This window comes from Orcinus orca, chromosome 3 (assembly GCF_937001465.1).
Source record: "Orcinus orca chromosome 3, mOrcOrc1.1, whole genome shotgun sequence".
Taxonomy (NCBI): Eukaryota; Metazoa; Chordata; class Mammalia; order Artiodactyla; family Delphinidae; genus Orcinus; species Orcinus orca.
Window position 1 is genome coordinate 73,375,072 of NC_064561.1, and position 19,297 is coordinate 73,394,368.

Here is a 19,297-nt window from a genome sequence, read left to right on the forward strand (position 1 = left end):
ACAATGAAAAGAAATAAGATGAATATTTTTCAAAAGATGGCACACATACAAACCTAATTTCTTTGGACTTTTTACATTCAAAAGGTATAAAAAGAAAATACGTATCTTCCAATCATACCCCCTCAATCCATGCAAGCAATGTACAAATATCATCAGCCTAATTTGAATCGTTTCATAAATTACACAATACTTATACAAACATACATAAGCATATGCACATATAGAGAGAGGTAGGATTAGGAGGCCTACAAAAGCATACACACATAAGTAATATGTAGCTGGGGAGAGAGAGTCTATACGCATTGCTCTGCAAAAAAAAAAAAAACAGGTATCCTTCCAGGACAAAAGAAATAGATCCATATGTGTTAGTTGCAGCAATGTTTATAATAATGGAAAATTGGAAACAAATTAAATATCCATCAGCAGGAGACTGAATAAATAAATTGTAGATTAGTCACACAATGGGCTAATTATCAATAAAATGAATAAACCAGATGTACATCTACCAACTGAAATAAATTACAAAAAGAATACTAAGAGAGGGCTTCCCTGGTGGCGCAGTTGTTGAGAGTCCACCTGCCGATGCAGGGGACACGGGTTCGTGCCCCGGTCCAGGAAGATCCCACATGCCGCAGAGCGGCTAGGCCCGTGAGCCATGGCCGCTGAGCCTGTGCGTCCGGAGCCTGTGCTCCGCAATGGGAGAGGCCGCAACAGTGAGAGGCCTGCGTATGGCAAAAAAAAAAAAAAAGAATACTAAGAGAAAAAAGGGAAGTTATAGAGAGGTAAGTATGATATCTTTCTTATAAACCTTTTTATTATGAAAATTTTCAGACATACACAAAAATATAAGACTACTTTATGCAGTCTCCCACACAAAAAAAGTAAAATGTCAATAGGAATTACATTTGATTTATATATTCATTTTGGATTGTTTGACATTTTATGATAGAAAATCTTTCAGGAATTCCCTGGCGGTCCAGTGGTTAGGACTCTGCACTTTCACTGCCGAGGGCCAGGGTTCAATCCCTGGTCAGGGAACTAAGATCCCACAAGCCATGCAGCACAGCTGGAAAGAAACAAAAACAAAAACAACTTCCTTTCTACCATAAACATGGTATATATCTCTCCATTTATTCAAAACTTGTTTTATATCTTCCAATTATATTTCATGCTTTTTTCGTAAAGATGTCTTATACCTTATTTAAATTAAATTTAGGGGCTTCCCTGGTGGCGCAGTGGTTAAGAATCCGCCTGCCAATGCAGGAGACACGGGTTCCCTGGTGTCCCTGGTCCAGGAAGATCCCACATGCCACAGAGCAACCAAACCCATGTGCCACAACTACTGAGCCTGCGCTCTAGAGCCCGCGAGCCCGTGTGCCTAGAGCCCGTGCTCTGCAACAAGAGAAACCACCGCAATGAGAAGCCAGCGCACTGCAACAAAGAGTAGCCCCCACTTGCCACAACTAGAGAAAGCCTGTGCACAGCAACGAAGACCCAGCACAGCCAAAAATAAATAAAGTAAAATAATTTTTTTAAACTTAAAAATTAATTAATTAAATTTGGTTAACTTGTTGTTAGGGATTTTGTAAGTAGTTTGTAAATACTATGAATAGAACATTTATTTTCACTTCTAAGTAGTTAAAAGGGTATCTATTATTCAAAGCACCATAAATGTCCAATTATAAGGTGACATTTTCCTCAAAAATTATTTCTCAAAAAAGAAGTCACCTTACATATGAGTCTCTACAAATGTTCTCATTGTACAAGGATGCTTTGTCATAGTACATTAACACTGTTTCAAACAGTGGATACAATTAATTAATGAGTTATGAAATCAATGAGTTACAAACTATCTTTTTAGTAATGCCATCTGTGGGACCATCATTCTGGCCAAGCTCTCCATCGTTCCCGTGCAGCGAGGCTACTGGGGGAACAAGATTGGCAAGCCCCATACTAGCCCTTGCAAGGTGACTGGCCGCTGTGGCTCTGCGCTGGTGCACTTCATCCCTGCCCCCAGGTGCAATGGCATCCTCTCAGCCCTGTGCCCAAGAAGCTACTGATGATGGCTGGAACTGATGACTGCTACACCTCTGCCAGGGGCTGCACCGCCACCCTGGGCAACTTCACCAAGGCCACTTTTTTTTTTTTTTTTTCTTTTTGCGGTACGTGGGCCTCTCACTGTGTGGCCTCTCCCGTTGCGGAGCACAGGCTCCGGACGCGCAGGCTCAGCGGCCATGGCTCACGGGCCCAGCCGCTCCGCAGCATGTGGGATCTTCCCGGACCGGGGCACGTACCCGTGTCCCCTGCATCGGCAGGCGGACTCTCAACCACTGCGCCACCAGGGAAGCCCACCAAGGCCACTTTTGATGGCATTTCCAAGACCTACAGTTATCTCACTTCTGATCTCTGGAAAGAGACGGTGTTCACCAAGTCTCCGTATCAGGAATTCACTGACCATCTTGTAAAGACCCACACCAGAGTTTCCATGCAGAGGACACAGGCTCAAGCTGTAGCCACCACATAGTTTTCTATGAGAAAAATAAAGTGAATGAAGCTAGTTAAAAAAAAAAAAAAAAGATAGTTAAGAATGGAAAATATCGGACTTCCCTGGTGGTGCAGTGGTTAAGAATCCACCTGCCAATGCAGGGGACACGGGTTTGAGCCCTGGTCCAGGAAGATCCCACATGCCACAAAGCAACTAAGCCCATGCACCACAACTACTGAACCTGTGCTCTAGAGCCCATGAGCCACAAATACTGAGCCCACAGGCCACAACTACTGAAGCCCAAGCGCCTAGAGCCCGTGCTCCGTAACAAGAGAAGCCACTGCATTGAGAAGCAGGCACACCGCAATGAAAAGTAGCCCCTGCTAACCGCAACTAGAGAAACCCTGCACGCAGCAATGAAGACCCAATGCAGCCAAAAAATAAAATTAATTAATTTTAAAAAAAGAATGGAAAATATCAGTGGGTTACAAACTATCTTTTTAGTAGTGAAAAAGAACATAGTTAAGAATGAAAAATATCGCAGGACATTATATGTAATAAGGCAAGTACTGTGAGGTTTCATTACAAATACATACATATATGAATATATATACTGGGTCACTAAAATATTTCTTATTGTAGATTATAGTCAAAGTCTGAAAGCCCGTGACCAACTGATACGTTTGCATCCTCCTTTATCCCTCTATGATTTATTTCCTACACATCCTATTACCTTTTAAAACATGGATCATATCAACTTCCTACTCAAAACTTTCAAAGTCTTTATCTTAGCTTATAACATCCTCTATGTCCCTGGCCTCCTTTCTGGTCTCATTTCCGACTTTCTTTGTTTTAAATATTGAACATTCATTTTATTTTAATGAAACAGTGCCAGGATAATACATATGTTCTTTCTGATCTGGAAGTAAGTAGCCTGTAGTTTTCTGATTCTATTTGTTTTTCACTTGTTCTTTAAGCAAATTTTAATATAAAGTTCAATTTTTCTTTAAGATTAGGTTTAACATAGACTATGTCAACTCAGACAATAAGCCAATGTCTTGAACCACAGATTCATTAGTTCTATCTTTGTTGTATTAATTATGCATGGTTCTTCTCTTATTAGGCTGTTTCCATCCTAATTTGACTTTGCTATTAGTGAATAATATCTGTTCATCTGTATAGGCCAAGGGGTCTTTTTATCTGATATCTCTAACTTTGGAAAGATGTCTATGCAGGCTGTATTTAAGCCGACTTGGAGCAGATTTGCAGTTCCAAATAAACACATACCTTTACAATTCTACCTTATAACAGTTTATCATATAATCCGAAATGGCTTAATGAATAATTTCCACTAGAGACTGAAAGCCCTGTCTGTATAATGGAACACCAATTCTTTGAGTTTAGTAACTGATTATGGTAAGGTCACTATGTGAACTGACATCAATTACTCTGTTTTAATGGCCAAAGGCCATTACTAGCAAGCTATTCAAAGAACTTCCTACTCTTCCTCTCTGCTCAGCTCCAGCCACATCCACCTTCTTAATGTTCCTTCAACAAGCTTAAAAATGCTTCTACTGTAGGGTTCTTCACTTTTTACTCTGCCAAGAACGCTCTACTACTAGCTTTGTACATCCAGATCTGGATTATGTAAACTGTACGTGATTTGATGTATACTCCTTTGTCGCAAAAAGGTATATAACTGTACTTTGACCTCTAACAGGTGGAATATTCCTCAGAGCTCTCTAAAAGACTGTCTTCCAGGTTATAATCCTCAGGTTAGGTGGAATAAAATTTTCATTTCTTTCTTAGATCTTAGACTATTAATTAATTTTATTGTCAACACTATATTTAGGCTAATCATTCATTTTATTACAAATGGTTAGGAACACTCCATTCACTGACTAATTGAAAAGACAGATTTTACTAAATATCTACTGAGGACACAAGGTGAGTAAGGTCCACTCCATCCCTGCCCTCAAGTAGCTATAGTCCAAACAGGAAGACATATAACCAGGCAGGGACAAAACAGAGTGAAATCTTAACAGATAACAGGAGTTAGCCCCAGGAAAAGGACTGTCAAGGGTGTTCCCAGAAAAAGGAACAACATGTGCAATCACCTGTGGCCATGAAAGGTCAGTCTGAAAAATCAGTATGGCACCACAGAGTCAAGTGACTGAAGTGAGACAGGAGGTTAGGACATAAAAGAACCTCTTGGGGATTGGAGGAGAGATCAGAGATTGGAAGAGACTGGAGTCTATAGCAGTAATCCAGGTAAGAAATAATTGACTAAACAGCAGCGGTGGGAATACAGAGGTGTTTGAATCAATGAAAACATTTGTAAAAAGTTAACTTATAAGCATATTTTGGGTCATCTGGATAAAAACCAACATCTCACACCTTGTATTGCCACAAGATTTCATGGCCCACTCTCGTATTTTTATTTATTGTTTTATCACAGGCCAATATGCCAGAGGCCTTCAAGCCAAGTGCAGCCAAGTGAAAGCCAAATATCAACAAAATGCACAAAATAAGCAAAAGTCTTACAGTATATCAACGAAGAAAATGAAAAGAATATGCAAATAGAAAGACAAATACAAAAGAAACTGCTTTGTAGTAGTCATTATCATAGATCCATTTTGAGTGACTTATAATGTGAAATTTTTATTTTTATATGTATCAACTTGCAATAGTTCATTAGAAATGTAGTAGTAAATACGTAATGAAGTTTTCACTAAATGGATTTTAATTATATTATTTTGAAGTCATTAATAAATTATGTAGCCCATCAAAATAATAGATCAGAGACATTAAAGGGGTCCAGAATATACCACCATGGCATAAAAATTATTTTGAGTACAGGGCATGAGTTTTGGGAATCATTTACCTGCCCAAAAGCAGAGCTTCCCAAAAGAACTCAAAAGGATTAAGTTGTCATATATCTCCTCCCAAGGAGCAACCAGAGAAGACTGCCTCATTACCTGAGATGATAATTCTCCACACCACACCTAAACATACCCTGTCACAAAATGATCAAGTCTCCCATCTATGCTACTAAGGACCAATTTATCTTTCCTAAAAATTGTTTTCCCATAAGTACCCTTCTCTCTCTCCCCTTCCCCTATTAAGATGGTATATAGTATATATAACTAAGATTCCAAAAGCCACGCAGTGTGGCCAAAAAAAAAAAAAAAAACTGATAGAGGAAGTTGAACCAATGAAATTTGATGTGGAATTGAATATGGAGACTGAATATACGAATTGATGTGGAATTGAAGTGGGGAAGGAACCAAGGATGATTCCCAGGATTCTGACCTGTGCAAGTCAGTAGATGGCAGTGCCATTCACTGGGACAGAAGGAGGAGAAAAGAACTGGGGAAGGCAGGGAATAGCAAAGGGAAGAGGGAATGTAGAATTATTTTCAACATACTTTAGGTGTCACCAAGAGATTCACGTGGAAATGTCCAATAGAAAGACACCTATCTATATGGGTTTCAGCTTATTATATAACTTTGGAACTCACTGGCATATGTACAATATTTGCTATCATGAGAATTAATATCATGCAGGGAGTATGTGCAGAGTAAGAAAAGAGCCAGCCACAGAAATTATGTGAAATAATAAATGTTTACTGTGTTTATTGTTTTTTGTTTTTTTTAAGAAAAAAAGAAAAAGAAGGGAACCAGGTCAGAAAGCTCTGAGGAACACCAACATTTTAGGAAAAAGAGAGCAATTAAAAGATAGCAATTAAAAGAAAAATATTTTACATACTTAATAACCAAGAAGTCATTTGTGGCCTTATTAAGGGCAGTTTTGGTGGATGTATAGAAGTAGAAGCCAAATTAGAAACAGTAGAAAAGAAACAAATGAGAGATTAAAATAGATGCAGGTGGGGCTTCCCTGGTGACGCAGTGGTTGAGAGTCCACCTGCCGATGCAGGGGACACGGGTTCATGCCCCGGTCCGGGAAGATCCCACATGCCGCGGAGCGGCTGGGCCCGTGAGCCATGGCCGCTGAGCCTGCGCGTCCGGAGCCTGTGCTCCGCAACGGGAGAGGCCACAACAGTGAGAGGCCCGCGTACCGCAAAAAAAAAAAAGAAAAAAAAAAATAGATGCAGGTGATTGCTTCTCAATCACCCAAACAGCAGCTTCAAAAACAAAGAGATACTAGGTTCTACCTTTGTAAATTCCTATTCTATAGGACTCAATGGAATCCCAGAATTTACATTAGTAAAATTTTCATGTACTGGTGATCCTCACATACTTCAAAATGAACTTTGTGAACTTTAGAAACCAGTGACATATAAAAATGATTGACATATTATTATTCATGAAATCTAGAATGTAAAACTTAAAAGATACTTCTGATACACTATCTCAATAAATACAAAATAAAGGTTAACTTTACAAGTTTCTTCAAGGAAGCCTACTGAACAGTCACAAGAACACAATGAATGAACTACCTTTTCACATAAATTTAATAGTAAGGTAAGGGGGGAAAGATCTCACACATCAAAATACATTCTGATCACTTAAAAAGTTACCAATTGAAACTGTAAGTGCAACAAATGGATGCTACTGCATGAAAACAGCTTGTGAGTCAGTCACTAGACATACGGGTTTTAAGAAAGCAATCAAAGAGGAAGAGCAAATATTAAGAATCAAAGTGGGGGTATGGGCAATTTCAGGGTCTACAAGACGTTTATGAAATGTGATACTGAAACAGCAAAGAAATGGACTCAATACTAACAAAAGTGAAGGTCAGGTCATATATTAATTACAATCCAAAGGAAACTAAGCTAGGTGGCAATTTCAAAAAATATCAGCAAATGTTTACTCTAATTATATGTATCCACCTACATAAAGAAACCAAAGAGAAGGTTCTGATCCTTGATTCAGGCATAACTACCAGGTAAGCTGAATAACAGTGGTTAAATAAGACTGCCTAGTTTAAAATCTAGGTTCCACAACGTATTAGCTGTGTGACCTTGAACCAGTTGCTTGACCACTCATCTCAGTTTCCTGGTCAGTAAACCTAACAGTTCTCTTATCATAGAGCTGTTGTGAGGATTAAATGAAATGATGCATATAATGCAACCTAGCACAGTGACTGGGCATACAGTAAGTAAACAGTAAATGTTAGTGCTTACTATTACTATTTTATGTCTTTCAGGAGTTCCCAGTCTAACAGCAGAGACTAACCAGAAGCTCAATGCAGTAAGTTCTATTAGAGGTATGCAAAGAGTCTTATGAGAGTCCAAAGTTACTGTGCCCACAGAAAACATTAAAGGGAACTCAGCCACAACAATCAGTATTATAGACCACATGCCAATCTTATTCTCAACATGCTTTGATCACGACTAAAGACTTCCTATATTAAAAATACAACATCATAAATACGGTTTTCCTCATAGTGAAACTAAAAGAGATTTACATTTCTGTCATGCCTAAAATAGAGAGATGAGCACAAGTCTAGCATTTAAACTGATGACCAACCCCCCCCCATATTCTACTGTGTTTTAGCAGATACTACTGTACAAAAATCCACAGAAAATTTCACCAGAAAAAAAAAGAAGTTGAAAATGAGCTCAAATCTCATCATGAACAAGTTGACACGTGTTTAGTGAACTAAACTGCAAAATACCCAATTCTAAGATATTCATTCGATAAAACTGGTAATTCCTTAAATGTGCTAGAAACCGTGTGAGTCTGCTGGAGAGAGGATGATGTGCAAAAACAGATATTCTTGTCCTCATAGGACTTACAGTCTAGAGGGAAAGCTAATATTATTTTATAACAGGGTAATCTGGGTGGGAGAGAGGGTGTAGAATATCCTTCTCACTCTTAATCTATAAGGGAAAAAGTTGAATATTACATAATATTACAAAAAAATACTATTAATAAAACTATAGTTTCTAACTGCCTTGGCAAATTGACTCAAATAGTCAATAAGGAAGCTAATTAGAAGTGGGAGGCATGGGACTTCCCTGGTGGCGCCATGGTTAAGACTCTGTGCTCCCAATGCAGGGGGCCCAGGTTCGATCCCTGGCCAGGGAACTAGACCCCAAGTGCATGCCACAACTAGGAGTTTGCATGTCAAACTCGAGCTGCAACTAAGGAGCTAGCCTGCCACAACTAAGACCCTGTGCAAACAAATAAATAAATTAAACAATTGTTTTAAAAAGTGGGAGTAATGATTTGCCTTTAGCCCTTATTACATGGTAATCAGATGAAGATCTGCCAGTTTAAGTAGTCTTGCAATTTCACCATCAATTTCTACAAAGGAAATAAGTGTACACAAATCTACACAGAGACTTAGAAAAACCTGTCTAGACAAACTTTGGATTGTAGTGCAATATAACAATCAACCACATAAAGAAATGTCCAGATTGAGGCATCCTGTAATATAATGACACTATACAATATGAAAGTAAGTTACAGAAAAGTGAAAAAGGTGACTCCTCAGTCACCTTTTAGATTATAATCTAAAAACAAAACAAAAGATCCAACTAAACTGTAATATGTAATTTAAGCAAGCTACATCAAACCTGAAGTGTAAGAGAATTCAATAGAATATTTAAGCAGCAATAAGTGCCTAGAAAGAATTAACCAAAAAAATTAGATTCCAGCACTGAACTTTTTTTTCACCTTCTAGAGAAATATCCTCCCCTCCAATTCTCCACCACATCCCTACTCTCTTTATTATTAGTGGGATGAACAATAAAGGAACCCAATACAGGACATTAGCCATTTTACTGAGAATACTTTTTCAAAAAACTTTAGAAATGGGGCTTATAAAAAGAATGTCAAAATTATATCTTAACAAGGGTATATACCACATGACCCAGCTATTCCACTTCCGGGTATTATCTGAAGAACACAAAAACACTAATTCAGACAGATATATGTACCCCCGTGTTCCCTGAAGCATTATTTACAACAGCCAAGATATGGAAACAACCTAAGTGTCCATCAGCGGATGAATGGATAAAGAAGATGTGATAAATATACACACACACAATGGAATATTACTCATGCATAAAAAGAATGAAATCCTGCCATTTACAAGAACGTGGATGGAACTTGAAGGTACTATGCTAAGTGAAATAAGCAGACAAAGACAAATAGCATATAATTTCACTCATATTTCGAATCTAAAAAAACAAAGCAAGTGAAGAGACAAAATAAAACAAAAACTCATCAATATAGAGATCAGATTAGTGGTTACCAGAGGGGAAGGGGGTTGGGAGATGGATGAAATGGGTGAAAGGGCCAACTGTGTATGGTGATGGATGGTAACTAGACTTGTGGTGGTGATCACTTTGTAGTGTATACAGATGTCAAATTATAATGTTATACACTTGAAACTTTTTTTTTTTTTTTTTTTTGTGGTACGCGGGCCTCTCACTGTTGTGGCCTCTCCCGTTGCGGAGCACAGGCTCCGGACGCGCAGGCTCAGCGGCCATGGCTCACGGGCCCAGCCGCTCCGCGGCATGTGGGATCTTCCCGGACCGGGGCACGAACCCGTGTTGCCTGCATCGGCAGGCGGACTCTCAACCACTGCGCCACCAGGGAAGCCCCTGAAACTTATTTTTTAAGAAGTGGGGGATACGGACTTCCCTGGTGGTCCAGTGATAAAGAATCCACCTTACAATTCAGGGGACTCAGATTCAATCCCTGGTCAGGGAACTAAGATCCCACATGTTGCGGGGCAACTAAGCCTGCATGCCACAATTACTGTGCTCACGCGCCTCAACTAGAGCCCTTGTGCCGCAAACTAAAGAGCCCACACGCTCTGGAACCCACACGCCACAACTACAGAGCCCACACGCCGTGGAGCCTGCGTGCCACAACTACAGAAGAGAAAATCTGCATGCCACACTAGAGAGAAGCCCGAGCACCGCAACGAAGAGCCTGCACACAGCAAAGATCCTGTGTGCCTCAACAAAGATCCAACACAGCCAAAAATAAATAAATAAATAATAAATATATATTTTTTAAAAAGTCGGGGTACATATTTGCAATCCTATGATTTCCTTCCCTATCTGACTCCAGAATTGGCTCTGAGCAACCTGTATACAGGGACTCTTTTCTTACTCTCTTTTACATTCCTAAGGACAGAACTTAAGTGTGCAACAAATGTCTGTTGGACTGGATCAAATCAACATAGTGACAACATCTCCAACACAGTACATACAGTGGCTAAATTGCTTTAACATTTCAAAATTATCAAAAATATACTTACATATAAGTTTACATGCATATTTACAAGATTTGCCATTTAAAGCTCATGTAAAACTGCAATTTATAGATTATAAGAAAAAGCCACAGACATCTTGCTTAAGAGTTTTGACCTTAAAGTGAAATGTCTTAAAATAATTTCATCCTCGGTGAAAATGTAACTAAAGAGCCTAGAATAAAATGTAGTTTACATAATGTTACCGTAAATTTGAAAAAGAACAACTGATTCAACTTAACACCATTTCAGTGCTTACCCCCACTTATTCTTGCTTCTGCCTACATACCTGCCTACTCATAGACATTTTTAAAAGTCTTTTAGAGCCTTCTTTGTAAAGAAAACAGTAGTCTCTAAAAACAATGTAAATTAGCTATTTTAGTCATTGATTATTTTCTCGAACTTCACAGCAATCTTAGATTCCAATGGACAACTTAAGCATTTTAATATTATTCTACCAGTTTTGTTTCCAAGAACCAAAGATTTATAAGTAAATTGGTAACTTGGCAAACTGTTGGCAGAAAATCTGTCTTTATTATAACGATTATAATAAACTTAGCAAATCACAACACACGACAATTTAAAGAATCCTAGAAGGGGTATAAAATTAGAAGACACCCTCACACCAAATGACAAATTATAGTGCCACATGTACACTCTGGTCAGAGGTTCAGAGACTTGTGTCCAACCACTTTCCAAGTGATGTAAAGACCTCTGGAAATCAAACAGGAGATCTCCCCTTCTAAAGCTGAAAAACTGAACGAGGGGGCCTAAGTACAATTCGGGGAAGGTTCAGGGAGAGATGAAGCAGGCCCTAAGGAGGTCTCGCCAAAGCACAAGCATCCATTCGTCTCCGCAAATTCACACTGAGTATGACCCTCACGTCACTGCAGGCCCGACGGGACCGAAATGAATCAGACCCCAAACTCTGCTCTCTAGAAGACATGGGTGAAGAGGCGAGGAGGGGAAAGGCACATAAACAGGCACTATGAGCCTTGTATGCCAGTTCTGAGGTACGGACCGAATCTGTATTCTTCACCCATGTATACCCGGGGCGTTACATACAGCAAGTGCTCAGTGACTGTGTGCTGAACAAAAGAATAAATACATAAATATGGAAAACAAAGACGAGCCGCGGTGTCCGTGGCTCTGCCTCCCACCTCCAGCCGTTCCTGACACGGGCAGAAAAGTCACCCTCCCCTCAGACGGCGGCAGCAACCAAAGGTCAGCTCGAGCCAGGGCCCAAACTTTGCCGTCCCCAGCGCCCCGTCCCCACCTCCCACCCCCGGGCGGCACTTACCGTTAGTGTAGGGAGACCCCGAGGCCCGGGCGGCCCCGTTCTGGGCCTGGAGGCCAATGGGGGCGCCGCCAGAGGCCGGTATCCCGGGCTGGGACATGACGACGATGTTTATCGGGGTTGGAAGGGGCTGGTTGGCGTCTGCGGCAGCGCCAAGCCGAGAGTTGAAAGACGACTGCTGGAAGCGGAGGGAGGGGGCTAACGACTTAGAACTGAAGGCGGGATAGAGAGAGGGCGGCGCAGGAAGCCCTAGGCATGGCGCCGCATTCTCCCTAGCCCGCCGGCGGTGACTGCTTGGTCTGGGGTCTGAGGCTTGGAAGTCGGGCCGGTGGGGCCGAGAACGCCGGGCTGATAGGCAGCAGCCAAGCGGAGAGAGACGTAGGGAGGCCCCGGCCGGAACTGCCTGTCAGCCCCCGGCCGCGCAGGCGCAATCGGGACACGTGGCACTTCCGGCTCCGGCCTTGCAGCTGCTGCCGGTATAGGTGAGCTCTTCTTTCCCCGCAGGGCTGCCCTGAAGCCACCTGACAGCTCCGGGTGTCCCGGGCCGAAGGACGGAGCTCGGCCTCTCCTGCCACGTCACTCTCACCGTCGGCCGGAAGTGGCGTGTGTCACCGATACGGAAATCCCCGCCGTGATGAACGTCATCTAGCCGGCACGGCCGGGATGTGAGGGCAGTCAGGGTTTCAGTGGAAGCTTGCGTGGGGTGGGAATGACAGTTCCTCTCCTCGAGTTTTTGTGAAGATTACCTGGGAGGACAGACGTCATCGTCCTCTCCTGAGACTGTGCCGAGTAGCTGAGCTGATTAATGTTCGTTGCAGTATTTCATTTCACATTTCATCATCATATTCCAGGTGTAAATTGTAAGGGATTTTTTAAAAAGGAGTGGTTAATTATGTACATGTGTTCAGAGTAATCAAATCGAAGAGGAGGCCTTTGCTTTTTGACCGGAGGATTCAGAAGTCATTTTAATTTTGAAACTCGCTGATTCATATAGCATAGTCACGCCAAAGTTCATTAACAGCATATTTAAATGGCAGTTTTATTTCCTCTTCTAAGAGTTTGCAGTAAGGTACAATATTCAAACTTCCTTTCTAGTCAAGGAGACTTTTTTTTTTCTTACAAGTAGAAGATTTTTTTTTAACTTTTGAGGCCAAAGGGAGGTAGAAACTGGAGTGATTAGACAACATAATTAATGATCTCAGTAGTCATCTTAGCCACCTTCATTTTACTTAGGTTTTCCTGTTCTGAGCTGATGATCAAGCCCTTCTTTAGACTGCAGATTTGTACTGTTCATTAAAATGTCATAACAACAGTTTCAAAACCGGTGAAGGGTGAAATACATCTTACTTAATTCACTTAATATCAAATGCCTATTATGAAATGTTATATTACATGCAAAAAGAGTAAGAACTAAACTGCTGTGTGATGCCTGAAAAATGAACAGTAAGAATTCAAAACACTAAATGTTAACTTTTATCCTTTTTTATCATTTGCCTCAGATGTGTAAAAATGTGTTTGCTGTGTAGGAAAAATTAAACTCCTTTGTACAGTATACAAGACTTCTTTAGGATGAAGATGATACTTTTGGTCAAACTGTTTTCAGCTTAGAGCCCCTATAACCAAATCCCAAATCACGTATCCCAAGAACACTTGAAGAGATACACAAACACAAGCCTCTTCATGGTTTAAAGAGAAAATAGATCTCAGAAACTGAACCTCCCTGAAGTCAGACAGAAAGTCAGCGTCGCTCTTCAAAAGAGCAAATCCTTAGGCCTGGTCTCAAACTTGCTTCAGTTGAATTCTTTTTTTTTTTTAATTCAACTTTTAAATGATCTTGGTTTGTTGACCTTGGCACAGGAATTTGATTTGGTTAAATCAAGGTTTCTCTGGACTTTGTTCTGTTTAAGCAATATCTGTATTGAGAAAAAAAAATACTGATGAAGAAGAATTAGCCATTTTAAAAAGTAGATAACCTCTGGTTAAATCAGGTTAAATAAACATAAATAATTTGCTAATAAGTAAACAGTGCTTCTTCTAAAATGTGTTCCACCCCTAAGTATCCCTGTTGCTATTATCACCCCCACTCCAAAAAACAAAAACAAGAAACAAAATTAATGGTTAAGTCTTTCAAGTGTTTTTTACATTTTCAATGTAGTCAGCTTTAAAATATTGAGGAAAAACGCATAATTTGTCATCTGCACACCCTTAGGAATAGTTGGAAGATAAGTGTAAATAACTGAGGTGAGACAACATATTTAAACAGTTAAGTGCTTTTCCTATTAAATATTATCCACACATTACCAAATCCTTCTCTGGCTTCTTTAAGTTGGCCACATAAATTTTATGGAAAAATTATTAGTGCTATTACCAGTTGTTAAGGGTATCGATATTTCTTTGGTCAATTATTTATATCTACCCTACACTACCATACACTTTTCTAAGCTAGTGTCAGTAATATATTCTACTTTCTTATCCTGATTTTCAGAACAACAGGACCCTTCTACTGCATATGCCCCTTCATATTTTTATCTATGTATCACATTTTCTGCACATTATTTTCAGAGCCTTCAACCCTATTTAAGAAAATTATATACAACAAAATAAGTGACACAAAAGTGTTTGAGTAAGGAGACAACACTGTACAAAGAATATTTCATTAAATTTGATTACTTATTTAGACCCAAAAGAGGGAGATGCATTCCTAATAAAATTTGCTGATTTGCAGAAGTGGACTTTGGCTCACACCAGCCTAAGTCCACTTTGCCTGCCTGCTCGAGACTATTGAACTGTCAGCTGATAAGCAGGATCAATCCTGTTTACTTTTCAGGATAAGGGAAATTATTTTAGGTCTCCTAGTTTTTTTGGGTTTTTTTTGTATTTCTATTTCAAACAAACAAACTAGTTTCAATTACAAACAGCAGGTTTGTTCTGAAACTCTCTTGTGGCTCCACTTTAGGAACAGTTCCTCTGGCCTCATTTGCCTCTCACAGGACATCTGTCTGTATCTGAAGTCAGTAGCTCTGAAGGTACATTACAAGTACAGTCATCCCACACCAAGCCAGTAAATCCCATTGCTTTCTTTGAAAACTTTTCATCTTTATGTAGTTCTCACTGCCCACTCTGGTTAGTTATTATCATCTTGCACCTGAGCTATTGGGATGGTCTTACTGGTTTCAATCTCTCCTATCCATCCTTCCTGCTGAATTGAGCTCCTAAGTACTGACTCCATTTTTATTTTCCTATACCCCTAAACCTGTAATTGCTCCCTTTGCCTGCTCCATCAAGTTAAAGTTTCTCTGCATGGCTTTTCTCATCTCATTCTGAGTAAAATCCAAAGTCCTACTCATAGCCTACAAGGCCTCAGATGACTTGACATTACTACTTCTCTCTCCTCATCATCTTCTACACTGCCTCTCACTCAGCACTTGCTATCTCTCTAGCTACCCAAGCACAAGTCTGCCTTAATACTTATGTCCATTACCCAGGATGCTCTTCTTCAAGACACCCATCTAGCTCAATCTCTCACCCCTTCTTTAGTCAAATGATACCTTATGGTGAGGCCCTTACTGAGCACCCTATACAACAACATACCCTCTGTGCTCACTTTCTATCCCTCTTACCCTGCTTTTTTTTCTTCATAGCACTTCTCATCGTTATATACTTGTGTTTATGTTTATCTTTCTTCAGTGGAATAAAATTCTATACATATCGTGACAATTCTAAGGTAACCTTTTTTTATATAAGTTTATTTTATTTAGTTAGTTATGTTTGGCTGCATTGGGTCTTTGTTGCTGTGCGTGGGCTTTCTCTAGTTGCGGAGAGCAGGGGCTACTGTTCATTGCAGCGCGCGGGCTTCTCATTGCGGTGGCTTCTCTTGTTGCGGAGCACGGGCTCTAGGCACGCGGGCTTTAGTAGTTGTGGCTCACAGGCTCTAGAGTGCAGGCTCAGTAGTTGTGGTGCATGGGCTTAGCTGCTCCGCCGGATGTGGGATCTTCCCGGACCAGGGCTCAAACCCGTGTCCACTCCATTGGCAGGAGGATTCTTAACCACTGCGCCACCGAGGAAGCCCAAGGTAATCGTTTTGATTTCATGTCTGTCTCCTTATTTAGAGTGTAAGAAAGTAGAGCCCAGGGCCAGTGTCCTATTTACCTCTGTATTCTCAGCACTTGGCTTGGGGCCTTACACTTGACAGGTATTCAATAAACATTTTTGAATGGGTAAATTTAAAGCGTCATCTGTTCCAATCTTCTATTCTGAATATTTTGAGCCTCACTAATTCACTACTGTAAGTTCATATTGCAACTGTAGCCCAAACCACACCACTAGCACTTGTTTCTAAACTATGTTGTTCTCTAATTCTTTTATTCTTAACTATTACACTGCATTGTGTCCCATCTGATACTGACCTGGTAGTGTAGTTGAAATAGTGTCAGCCTCTGGTCAGACCCTATCGCCCCTGAGTAGCACTGGTGGTACAATATCAAATGCCAACTCTTTTTCCTTTTCTAACTCTAAAGATATCGCTCTGTCCCTGCCCCATCTACACACAACCTGGCACCATGGTATCAGAGATCTGAGATATAAATTCCCCTTTAAACCTATCTTTTCATCGTACTTTCTACTCATCAGCTCTTTCACTGATTTATTCATTCATTCAACAAATATTGATTAAATGCCTTCCATATGTCAGGCACCAAGCAAAAACAGAACAGGATAGATAGGATCTCTTCCTTATGTGGAGTTTACAGTGGAGGAAATGCAATAAAAATGTAAATAAATATATCTTTATAAATTTCGAATTTGATAAGTGCTGTTGAGATATTGGTAGTGAGATAGAGAATAGGAAGCAAGGATCTGATTTGGATAGGAGGGTTAGGACATGAGGTAACATTTAAGCAGTGATCTAAAGGACGAGGAAGCTACCCATACAAAGGGAGAAGGTGGGGAGAAGAAGGACACTGGGCAAAGGGAACAGCACCTACAAAAGCCCAGAGGGAGGAATGAGCTTGCTGTGGTGAACAAGGTAGAATGGCACAAGGTGAAATTCGAGAAATACAGGAGGCAGAGCAGCAAGAGCCTTATAAGGCATTGTAAAGAGTTTACAGACTTTGGGAAGCAATTGAAGAATTGTAAACAGCGGAGTAATTTGATCTAATTCATGCTTTAAGATGAATCCATTAAAAAAAATCAGTGCAACAGCTGTGAGGGTAATTGACTGGTGGGGAAAGAAGAGTTGTTGCAGTAACGCAGGCCACAGATGATGGTGGCCTGCAGTAAGGTGGTTGTAGTGGAGAGAGAAGTAGACTCACTAATCCAAGTTAAAACTTTGGTATTTCCTTTACTTTTGCTACCAACATGTAATCAAGCATGTCTGACTCCCTATTTCTTTGCTCCCACTGACCCAGCACCGCCCCCACGTTACCTCTCACCTCTGTGATTGCAGCTGTCTTATTACTGATCTCAGCTTTCAGTCCTGACCTGTTCCAATACAACCCACGCACTGCTGCCAGAGCAAACTTTCAAAAATATGACTGACCATGTTCCTGTTCTGCTCAGAACCTCTGAAAGGCTCTACAGTTTGGGAGTCAAGGTCCCTGGTAGTCCAGTTGAAAGCTATTTAGTCAAACCATAATACTTGCCTGATGTTTTTCCCATCTCTATTCCTTTCAGAATGTTATTCTCTCATTATGATATATTATCCCTGCTGGATATTAATCCCCATTTTACATATACAGGAACTGAAAGTTCAAATGGCTAATAATGTTAGAACCATAGTCTACAGCTAAGGGTTGTACTCTTAACTATTATACTCTATTAAAAATGCAGCCATTGGGCTTTCCTGGTGGCACAGTGGTTAAGAATCTGCCTGCCGGTGCAGGGGACGTGGGTTTGAGCCCTGGTCCGGGAAGATCCCACATGCTGCGGAGCAACTGGGCCCGTAGCAACTGGGCCCATGTGCCACAACTACTGAGCCTGTGAGCCACAACTACTGAAGCCCGGATGCCTAGAGCCCATGCTCCGCAACAAAAGAAGCCTCTGCAATGAGAAGCCCGTGCACCACAATGAAGAGTAGCCCCTGCTCGCCTCAACTAAAGAAAGCCCATGTGCAGCAATGAAGACCCAACGCAGCCAAAAATAAATAAATAAAAATGCAGTCATTAAAATTCATGATTTAGAAGAATACTTAATTACATGGGAATGTTTTTAATTTTAAATGTTTTACAAAACTGTTCATAGTATGATTATAATCTTATAAAACTGGTTATATCTGTGAGGTGTGACAGAGGGCGATTTTTGTTTCCATTATGTTTTTTTGGATTTTCCAAACTTTTTAACCATGACTAAGTATTATTTTTATAACAATAACAATCTTCAAAAAGATTGGGGGTAAATATCTTATGTATCCTTTAGACTCTCCTCAAACATTGATATCTCCTGCCTCTCCACTTCCTCACCCCTACCATAAGTTTGTACTTTGCTATCCTTTCTCTCCTCCTACCTTCTTTTATAGTTAGTTGTGAACGAACACATCTCCCCGCCAAACCGAAAGGCCCTGGAGCAAAGAGACTGTCTTGCTTATTGTCATTCCCCCATTCCTAGTCGATTTACAATCTGTTGCTGAAGTCAGCAGGAACCATAATTTAGATTTCTATCTAAAGGGTCACTAAAATGCCAGGGATATCAGGAAAGAAAGGCAATCCAGGAAAAGAGCTGTGGAGTAATCTTGAGGAGCCTGGTGAAGGGCCTCAAGCTACTTAAAAGTATTTATTAAACCAAACTGAATTTAAGACTAGGTGAGTGGAAAGGAGAATAGAGGTGAACCCAGACTGGAACAGCAGGCTCCTCCACCTAGACCAATGGACTCCAGGGAAATTCTTTAACCCCTTGAGGACAAAAATGTACCTAGGAGTCCTTCATATTATGAATGAATCACTAGCTCATATGTATTAAGCACCTATTGTATGCCAAGCACTGAAAACGGGTTCAAGAGAGGAAAGGCAGATATGGTTCTTGACCTAAGGAAGTTTCTAGAATGCCTGTTGGGGGAGGCTATAGATAAATAATCATACATATTTAATTGTAAAATTATAAGCAAGATAACTTCAATGATAAGGTAAATTGTACAGTTGCTGGGGAAACCTGAAATAGAGGGCTTAACCAAGTCTGAGAGGGAGGCTTTGATGAGAGAGCTATCTGTGCTGAGACTTGAAGAGTGTGTAGGAGTTAGCTGGGTGGAGAGGAGAGATCTGGAGAAGCAGTTCTGGCAGAAAGAATGACAAGTG

At 40.5% G+C, this 19,297-nt stretch overlaps 1 protein-coding gene across 4 annotated transcripts in view; it reads right to left on the reverse strand.

Moving 5' to 3' along the window:
- The window catches only part of SEC24A (SEC24 homolog A, COPII coat complex component), a 63,770-nt gene extending 50,560 nt beyond the window's left edge, over positions 1–13,210 (reverse strand). For 2 of the 4 annotated variants that reach the window (XM_033409892.2, XM_004282115.4), the window contains exon 1: positions 12,018–12,617. In XM_033409892.2, coding sequence (XP_033265783.1) covers positions 12,018–12,114 — 97 coding nt within the window. In that variant the 5' untranslated portion in view covers positions 12,115–12,617. Of the gene's footprint in view, positions 1–12,017 lie in introns of all 4 variants that reach the window. The other 2 variants (XM_033409891.2, XM_033409893.2) reach the window with 2 other exon arrangements.
- Between the last annotated feature and the right edge of the window lie 6,087 nt (positions 13,211–19,297).